Genomic DNA, 9786 nt, shown 5'->3' with positions numbered 1-9786 from the left:
TACTGGAAGATTATGCTTTTTATTAAAGGAAAATATCACTCTCCATGTTTGGTACTTCTTGGCTTTGCCACTGAATTTTAAGCAAAACACAAGATTCTGTTTTGTGGGGTTTTATGATTGATTGAGAAGAATGGAACTGCGGGGTGTAAATTTGGAGGGGGGTTTTATCCCAATGCTACACAAAGTTCTGTTTTGTTTTTTATCAAATGTTAACATTTTAATAGAAGAGCATAAGGATCTCCAACTTACCCTGGGAAAACAAACTAACCCTTCTGAGGGAAGGAAGTGTGGCATAAATGGGGACATTGACTCCCCAGAGTGTCTCTCTGACCAAGTAAGGTATAAAAGCCTGATATCCCTCATGGATCTATGCCCAACTACACCAAACATCTTCATAACAAAACTGTCTCCTCTGTGGCCTGAGCTGTCTCAGACACAGATTTTCCCTCAACTGGATCAGCACAGGGCAGCCCCAAATTGGCACAGAACAGTGCCATTCACACACACCCATGATGGTGTTGAGTGGTCTTTCTGCTTTCTTAAAAAAAGAAAAAGAAAAAAAAATAATCAAAAAAGAGAGAAAAAAGAAAGGAAAAAAAGAGGTGAAAAGAAAAAGAAAGCAACAATTTCAATCGAACATGCCTTGGTTCAGTAATGACTCACTGGATGGAGAACACATCGTGTAGTGAGACCCAGACATTTCAAAAAATACAAATATTCTCAGAACACTTTGTGGGTATTTTTCAGGGGTGCAGGGGCCGTCAGTGCTCGGGCTCTGCGTCCATGCAGGTCTCCCAGGGGTTCTGGGGGAAGCGGGGCAGCGCCAGCAGCAGCAGCGCGATGCCGCACACGAAGAGCAGCACGAAGGAGGCGCAGGCACAGGCGAAGGACCACGAGTAGCTGTACTTGATCCAGGCTGTCTCCTTGCTGTCAATCATCCTCTTCACGGATTGTCTCATGACTTCAACAGAGATGATGATGCAGAGACCTGAAGGAAGATAGGAGCAGTGGGTTGAATAACCAGCTGTCAATTTTTCATCCTTAATTAACCGCCTCATCTGTTGTTTTGCATACAGGAGCTGCAGTGAGATTCACAGGTGAGTCACTGACTTCAGTGTTTGAAGGAAGCAGTGCTCAGAACTGCCAGCAGCTCTGCCATTACTGAGGTCAGCCACTGACTTGTTGTGTGTGATCTTTTAGGCAGGCTTGGATGGGGAATTCAAAGTGGGGGAGGAATAATTGCATTCCCTGGGGAGCTTTTTCAGAGGTTGGGGAAGATTTTACATTGAGGTGACAGTTTGCACCTCTGTCTTTCGCTCACTGTGGCATGTCAGAGTATTCCTGGCTCATGCACAAGTGCCGTCTTTGTGTGCTTGGGAGACAATTGTGTATTTTGGGCCTGGATCAGCCATATTATTGGTTTGAAGCTCAGTAAATAAGATAGAATATTGTGGTCCCTGGTTCAGACTGGGACTGACAGTGAATATACTAGAGGGGGGTGAATATACTTTTAAAGGGGGTTTCAGGAAACACAGACGTGTAGTCTGTGGCCAGGAAGGAAATGCTTTCAGAGCATTTTAGAAATGTCTCTGTCCCCTTGGGATCTGTCTTAAGTTTCTCTGTGTTGTCCTGTGACCCAAGTGCAGAAATGTGAGCAGCCCTGCTCGTACCTGCAAAGGTGTAGAACATGGATGCTGGCTTCAGCAGATAATCCCTCTTCTTCCTGAAGGACAAGAGGACACAGATCGTCCCGATGATGGAAAAGCCAACGCTGAAGATGGCAATGGCTGCAGCTGAAATGCTGTATTCTGCCAAAGGAAAAAAAAAAACAACCAAAAATGACACAGTGTGCACATTTTGAGCCTGCTGCCATCAGCTGTGGGGATGTTGCAGGAACTCACTGTGAGAAATATGTGCATCTCTGATGCTGGGGCGAGGTGGCTTTGGTGAGTTATTTCCCTCAAGTGTAAACAGGGCAAGTATTTGCTGTGTATCTTCTGAATGTGAAGGGTATAAAAGCAGAGCAGGAAGGGGAAAATGCTTTCTGAACACCCCCTGAGACAGCCCAGGGCACCTTTGCTCATCATCCCACCTGTATGGGGCTGCTGGAGCTGGGCTGGAGCTGCTTTCTGCCATGGAAATGTTATTGTCAAAGCCTTGCTGGGGTCCATGCTCTCATCCCTTCCATCACTCTGCCCCTGGAGTAAACGGACAGCTCTGCTAGTTTTATTCCATGCTTTCTGCAGGGCCCTGGCCCGTGGATGGTGCTGGAGCTGTCCCAGAGCACGAGAGCCGAGTTCTCCATGGGCTCAGCACCGGAGCAGGCACAGCAGGCACGGGGTGAAATGTTCTGCACAGCTCATTTTTATTCCTTTGCCTTTACAGCAGTGATTTCCAGCTCTGTGAAAACCCAACTTCTTCAAGGCATGGGATTAAACCCTTCCTGAAAGTCCTGGTTTTTGCTGAGCCATCTGCTGGACACTTCCCCCAGCCCAGCACTGCTCAGTGCCTGGGTGGAGGGGGAGAGTTGGTAATTGAGTAATTCATTTGCATGTTCTGTTCGTTTTCAGATTAGTTTAATATTTAACACATGTAGCCATGCATGAACATCACAGTGCCTGATGATATTTGCCTTTCAAGCCATTAAAAAAAAAATATCTCCCAGGCAAAATCATGAAGAATTTTTTTGCCTGTTACTAATTAGCTCCCATCCAAATGAGCTATTTCTGCAAAGGAGAACAGCAGATCACTCTTTGTTCTCCCTGCTTTTCATATCACTGTTTTATTATAATTTTCTAAATGTTTCTCTTTTCTCTGTGCTGGAACTGCCTGAAAGTGTTCATTCCATTGTAAAATCTTTTGCTGGGCTTAAGATTTTCTTTTTGCCCCAAGAAAAGTTCTTCCTGTTTTTCGTTTTTTGGTTTGTTTTTTTTTTTTTTTTTCTGAAGAAGAAATTTTTCCTGATTTTGTTCTTCATTGCCTTGAAGGCATTGGGTGCATTTTGAAGATCAGGTGGCTGTATCAGATAGCAGATTAGTGAGCAAAAGCAGGTGACTCAGATACATGCTTTTCATCCAGTTAAAATTCATGTCTTTCCTGTCTTTGGAAGCTGTTTTAGGGAACCTATCTTCAGGGTAGCAGAAGTAAAGCAGATTAATACATGTAATGTATCCAGTGGCTCACATTTTCCACAGTAAATATGTTGTGTTGCAAACTCTGAAGGAGTTTGTCCCCAAAGAGAGGATGAGAAAGAGAGAGGAGCATGTTAGGGGAGCCCTCAAAATATTTGGACTTACTGAAAATGTGAAATTTGTCCATGGAAGACAATTCTGCTGTAAACACTGACAGTTCATGTCTTTGTAGGATTCCTGTTCCTTCCATTCATTGATTGCTCTATTTTTTACATGACTTTCATATAAAATCAATATGAAGCATAAAATTCTTAATGGTCTTCAGAGAGCCCCTGCACTTCTTTTCAGGGTCAAGACTCTGCTTGGGGTATGATTTATTCATTTAGGTTTTACTAATATCTTCCCCTTCAATGGCAAAAGCTGAGTGTCACTGATAGTGCCAATGTTGTAAAGTCATTTTTATGCTGAAGGACTTTTTGCAATTCTCCTGGATATTGACATTGTTATATATTTGTGGGACAACTTATGTAAAATCCTATTCATGGGTGTGATCATATATAAAAATAATTGTCCCCAGGAAGCTGGGATTTGACCTTGTCCAGGGCATTTTCCACATTTTCACAAACTGATGGTGCTTGTTAGAAATTCTGCTGCTTTCAGTGGAACCTGGACTGAACTCTCATTTTGGAGACCCCTTTCCATTAGATCCTGTGTGTCCATCACTTCATCCAACATTAAGAAAATATTCTTTTGGACTCATTCTTACCTTTCTGGGTGGTTACTTCAAATATCTCCGAGGTCTCTCCAGGAGTGAAGTGCTTGAAGTAGGAGCAGTTGTGGTCTGAAAGAGAAAAGAAAATTTAATTTTGTGCTCTTGGAAGCTTCTGATAAAAGGCAGTAAAACTGAATTAGCTTTTTATTGATGTACCAAACTTGCAGTGGTTTTGAGGCTCCCTACCCTTGGTGCCACTGAGGAACTGGAGCTGGATCTGATTTCCTTGGGAGCAGATGAGGACACTGGGCTCCAGCACGGACAAGGCTGAAGCCCCTCTGATGCCTTTTGTATCCCTCTCAGAGCTGATTGCTCTCCTGTTTAAAATATGAATTACAGAGGATTTTTCTCGTTCTGTCTTTGGCCATCACAGGTTTCTGCCCCCAGTGTTGCAGCATTTCCTGGGGATGGCACCTGCCGTGCTCACAGCTGAGCTGGCACTCCCTTCCCTCACCAACCACCCACAGAGGCACCAGCCCATGGGGTTGGTGTCCTTGGAGTGCAAACAGGGAGGATGGAGTGTCCTCATCCACCTTTCCCTCCTGGCTCTTCCCTTCTGCAGCTCCCCAATCCCTCTGTGGCAGTGGGGGGGTTTTGCTGCATGCAGGAGGTTTGCTGCTCTGGGGGTCCCAGGGATGAGGCTGCTGCAATGCAGCAAATCACATGGTGCTTTACTAAAATAGGGATGCTAAGAGCTTTTTTTTTGGCTGTCAGTAAAAAAAGAACAAAGCAAAAAAGACCAAAGCTTTTTGAAGCCCAAGCAGTTGCCCAGGGAAGGGAAGGCTGTATGAACCAAGGGCAAAGAGGCTCATGCTGGGCTTTATCCAAGTTTGATCCCATCAGAGCACCTATTAAGTTAAATTGATAAGACAGCAGAGTTAGATACAGGGAGCCTTATAAAGTTCCTCTGTCTGGGCTTCACATGAGCACAGTGCCAGGTGCAGGGTGTTTGTAGGGGGGCGAGAAATGAGCAGGGGTCAGGACTGTGGGGACAAGGGAAGTTCCTAGCTGGGTCTCTCCATGGCCACCATCCTTTTTCCTGCTCAGCCAGGGGAGCAATGTCACTGCTGCCAGCAGACACAGGAGACTTCAGGCTCCCTGCAGGATGGGAAGGGTCTGGTGAGCTCCTGCTGACTCGGAGCTTTGGCAGCAGCAGGGTGAGGGCTGAGGGTGTTCTTGCTATTTATAACTGATTTAATTGAGGGTTTCAAGGGGTGTGGAGCAGGGAGAGCAGTTGCTTGCCAGGAATTTGGCTGGAAGGGTGCACTGGTGGGGACACACTGAGCTGTGCTGGGGGGACACACTCAGCACCTGCCCCAGCACCCTGCAGCACCCAGGGGCTCCCAGGAAACAGAACCAAGGCTGCCTGAAATAAAAAATAGGGGGCCCTTCACTCAGGGACATCTCTTCTGTTAAATAACAGAGTTAGCACCAACCTCCAGAAGATGCTGGGAGGAAGCCTGGCAGAAGTTGTGGCTCTCTCTACACCCAGGCTGGGACAGGGGACAGGCTGCTCCAGCACAGGGTGAAGCCTGAGCCAGGCCAGGAGCAGGACCACCCAGGGACTGCTGTGGGTTTCTGCCTGTGAGCATTTCAGTGGCTCCTTACAGCATTAATGTCTCTGGCAGAAGATCCCTGTGTTCTACCTGTTGCTTCTTGTGGGTTTTTCTGTCATGTAAATGGTGGCTGCTGGAGTTAGTGACTCAGGGAGGATTTATTTTCCCTCTCCCAGGAGATAGGTAATTGCAAAGCAGCATTTTTGGGCCTGTTAGGGGAAGATTCCTTCGAGACACTCTTATCTACTTAAGTTTATAAGCTGACTTTTATTTCATCTGCAGATTCTCTTTGCTGGAGACAAGGTTAATGCTTAGCTCTAGCATCTCCTGACCTGTTCTTTATTATCCTTGCAAATGACTGGAAGAAATACATTTGATCTCAGCCCTCTGTGACTCTAATTGTGAATTTTGAGCCTTAAAGCAGTGGCTGTGTGCCTCTACCAACAACTCTGGTGTCTGAGGCTGAGCATTGTGTCTGGGACACTTTACTTTGGGATTTTTTGGTGTAGCCTTTCATTAATTCTCTAAAAAGCCTGAACTCAAAGGAGTCCCCAGGTGTGCAGTACAAAGGTGGAGGCATCCAGAGTTGGTGTGGTGGGAGCACAGCACAGCTCTGTGTCCACTGCAGGGGATCCAAACCAGCCCAGTCACCCTCCATCCTCATAAACCTTTCAGAGGTGGGCTTGTCTGCAGGGGATGGAGATACCTCTGTCCCTTGTGGTCCTTAGCAAAGCTCTGCCAATGTGTGATAAAAGGGGTCATCACACAAGTGGGTTGGTGTTTTTGGAAAATGCACTTTTGGTGGGAAAACAGAACTAGATTTGTTTTGGTGAAATGCTGAATTGTTTTCAGTTTTAAGATGCTGCCATGCTCTGTTGAGCTGGGGATATCTGTTTCAACAAGTCTGTTATTCAGCAGAATTGAGGCACTGCAGTCACTCTGGTGCCACCATGAATAAGAGAAAAGCCCATTTATGTCACAGCAGATTTACATAACAGGCAGGATTTACACTGGGGTTGATAATGGATGAACACTGTGTGGCAATCTTCCTTTCTCTCCACCCCAATTGCACTTTCTCTGCCAGTGTGGTCACCCCAATGTGCTGATGAGGACAGTCCAGGGGCTCTGTGGCTCACCCCTCCAAGACTCCCCCTCACAGCCTTCCTGCTCCCTGCCCTTCAGATCCATCACTCCTGGATGCAGGAGTGGTGCATGGGATGCAGGAGAAGTGCAATCCCATTGAACTGTGGTTGAGCCTTGGGGAGCTGCAGTTTGGGGGGTTTTCTGGGGAAAGGAAGGCTGGAAAGACCATGAGATGTTTGTGCCATGCAGAGTTTTGGGTGAGAGCTGTCCCCTGTGAGCACTGGAGTGACAGGCTGGGAAAGGGCTGGAGCCCACCTTGCTCTGCAGCCTGAGATGGACAGAGCATGGGATGGTGGATGGAAAATCCTGGGTTTTAGTGTGAGGTTTCCACTTGTGATGAATTTGGGAGACAAGGACCTTAGAGGAGGTGTTAAGGTGAGGGCTGAGCCATGGAGGGGCCAGGCCTTGGCACACACAGAGTTTGGGAGATGGTCTTTCCAAGCAGTTTGATTTCACAGCTGTCCTGCAGGGTGAGTCTCCTGTAGCAGGAAGACAACCCTGCAGACAGCCCATCTGCCGATGCCCCATCTTCTCCTCCAGAGCTGCCTGCACTCAGGTTCCTGCATTCACAGGGACCTGTTTAAGCTGTTGAACATCCCTGCTGCTGCCCAGAGCACTGGAGACACTTTTCAGGACAGCACCAGCTCTGGAGTTACAGGCAATGATGCTGAACTCTGTTTACAGCTGGTAGTAAAATGCCCCAGTGCTCACTGACCACAGTTAAAAATGTCTCAGTATTAATCTGAATTTGCCTGGTTTTAACAACCATCTCCCTGATCTTCTCATTTGTTACAGCAGGATGCTGAACCCTTTTCAATTTGTCAACACCCTCGGATGGGTGCTGTAAAATTTTAAAGCTCTGCCTAAATCACAGCCCTGCTTTGTGGACTGGAAGCCAAGTCATCCTCCCCACTCTGCACTGTGCTGAGCTCAAAATCTAATAAATAATGTTAATCATGCCATCCATTTCCTCCACAGGGAGCGACTGGTAAATGGTTATTAATTCAGTGATAAATTCTGATGCTTCTTTCCCAGTCCTGGCAGTAATGTCTGGTTGTATCTCATGATTTTCAGGAAGAGCAGTGCCTGCATCTGCTCTTTTACTGTGCGTTTGTTCATTCACATTTTCTTGGCTGCTGCAGGTTTCACAGCCCTGGTGTTTCCCTGCCGACATCCCTTCCCAGAAGTGTGAAATCAATCGAGCAGGAGCCGTGTGGCCACAGCCTCACTCAGCAGCCCCAGCCCCGGGCTCTGCTCCCTCCCCTTGCTCTGATCCCTTCCCAGCTAAAACAGGGATGAAGGTATTTATGTTATAATTGAGGTGCCAATTTCACCCTTTGGAATGTGATTATGACTCAGGCTGTCATTTGAATTCCCGAATATCTGTAAAAGCTGGATGAGGCAGCTCTGGAGTGGGGGCCAGCACAGCCCCTCCATAATTCCCAGTTACTCTGTGCCTGGCGGAATGCGGCGCTGGGATGTGATTCAACGTCTGTGCAAGCACATGCTGATGTCTGTCAAAGATAGTGGCTGCTTTCCTGTGCCCTGCCTGCGAATCTGCTTTGTGCAGACAGCTGGATATTTATGAGTTTTATATTTACCCCACGGTCGTGCAGTTTTGCTGTTTATCCACCGATTTCCATTGTTTTTCCTTTTGTGGGGGTTCTGTGTGTGCACGGAAGGCGTGCAGTGAGGAAAACGTCTCCAGGCACGTAAGTACCTTCCTGAGAGACATTAAGCATATGGATGACACACTCCCAAGTTTGGTTAGAGACAGATCCACATGCTGAGGCTCAGCTCCTCTCTTCACAACATGTAATTTGGCCAATGAGATAAAGAATTGGGATAATACAGGCAATATACAGTCAGCCCAAGCAGGAAGATTTTTCACAGGAAATTTTCAAATATGTGTTAACACGTATTTCATTTCAAGCAGTGAGTCTAACACGAAGGCAATCCTGTTATTTCTGTTCTGGAAAGCATCCAGTACCCTATAAGCCTTCTAAAAAAGCAGCGTGGCTCAGTCACAGAGGGAGTGTATTAGTGCAAACGGCGTGGATGTTGCTGACTTGGCAATCAGCAAAAACATAATGAGCTCCTTTAGCCATGGGAATGGAGCAGCCTTCCCGGAAAGCTGCCGAGCCCCCTGCCCTCCCCATCGACTGAACTGGACCTGGAGACGTGTGTGGAAGCAGGTGCCTCTGGTGCGAGGTGAGGAGCCTCCCTAAGTCCTTGAGAAATTGATTCAAACTCCGGTTATGACTCTTTTTTAAATGGAAGGTGACAAACCATCCTGCAGGTCTATCCCTCCCTGCCCTGAGGAATGGCTGTTATTGGAATAGCTGAGAGACAACCCAGTGCCCACCGTGGATGGGCTGTTCCTCTGGGTTTATTTGGATCTGGAAATCCTAAAGATCCAGCTGTGTTTTGTGGACCCGTAAATCCTCTCTCCTGCCTGCTGCTGTCAACATGCCCTTGGCTGGGGTTCAGCAAGATTCCCTCCATCCCAAACTCCCTCTATGATTCCCACTGTGCCCAATCCTCCTGCCCTGCTCCCCAGCACTGTCACTGCTCACAGGAGACTCAAATATGGTCACAAACAGACCAAGGCAACACAGCAAAGCAGCCCCAGCAGGAGGGATGACAGCGAGGTGTGTTTGCACACCAGCACGAAAACAGCCCCCTGCACCCCATCCCAACCCAGTGCCTATTTTCCTTCTGCCAAGGGGCACATGGAGCCTATTTTCCTTGGCCAAGCCCTCCAGCCTCCCAGGCAAAGCCTGCTGTGAGTCCTGGCGCTTTCTCACGTACCTCCTGGCAGGCTGATGGGCCCGCAGCTCTTCTCTTTGGCGCCTTGCTCCTGCATGAAAATCCGCTTGGTGCAGAGTCTCCAGAGGCCGAAATGAGCGGCCTCGCAGCTGGTGGTGTTCTCCTCCAGGCTGGGGCTGAGCACGGCCCAGTGGTCCGTGACCACGGCGGCGAAGAGCAGCGAGATGCCCACCAGGATCACGGCCAGCGCCAGCCGCACCTTCAGGGGTTTGCTCTCGTCCATCTCGGCCCGGAGCGGGGGCTCCCCGGATCCCGGCACATGGGAGTGCCTGGAAATGTCACTGCCGGGCTCGGGCAGCTGCTGGGCTGTGTCAGGACGCTCCCCAGCTCAGCTCAGCTTTCGGCCCCGTCCCAC

General features: G+C 48.1%; 1 protein-coding gene across 1 annotated transcript; it reads right to left on the bottom strand.

Moving 5' to 3' along the window:
- On the bottom strand, nt 1-9786 carry CACNG1 (calcium voltage-gated channel auxiliary subunit gamma 1). The gene is made up of 4 exons (XM_056505744.1): nt 9414-9786; nt 3898-3972; nt 1671-1808; nt 1-988 (listed from the first exon to the last, which is right to left on the bottom strand). The coding sequence occupies exons 1-4, from the start codon at nt 9652-9654 to the stop codon at nt 762-764; spliced, it is 681 nt and encodes a 226-aa protein (XP_056361719.1). The 5' UTR covers nt 9655-9786; the 3' UTR covers nt 1-761.

Source organism: Oenanthe melanoleuca, chromosome 18 (assembly GCF_029582105.1).
Source record: "Oenanthe melanoleuca isolate GR-GAL-2019-014 chromosome 18, OMel1.0, whole genome shotgun sequence".
Taxonomy (NCBI): domain Eukaryota; kingdom Metazoa; phylum Chordata; class Aves; order Passeriformes; family Muscicapidae; genus Oenanthe; species Oenanthe melanoleuca.
Note: the sequence above shows the minus strand (reverse complement) of the source record. Positions and strands in the feature narration are given on the sequence as shown.

Excerpts from the sequence above, each read along its gene's own strand:
- CACNG1 (XM_056505744.1), bottom strand. The coding sequence starts at position 9,654 with ATGGACGAGAGCAAACCCCTGAAGGTGCGGCTGGCGCTGGCCGTGATC. Across the intron at positions 3,973-9,413 it reads GCCCATCAGCCTGCCAGGAG|ACCACAACTGCTCCTACTTC; the intron begins GTACGTGAGAAA and ends TTTCTCTTTCAG. Across the intron at positions 989-1,670 it reads CATGTTCTACACCTTTGCAG|GTCTCTGCATCATCATCTCT; the intron begins GTACGAGCAGGG and ends ATCTTCCTTCAG.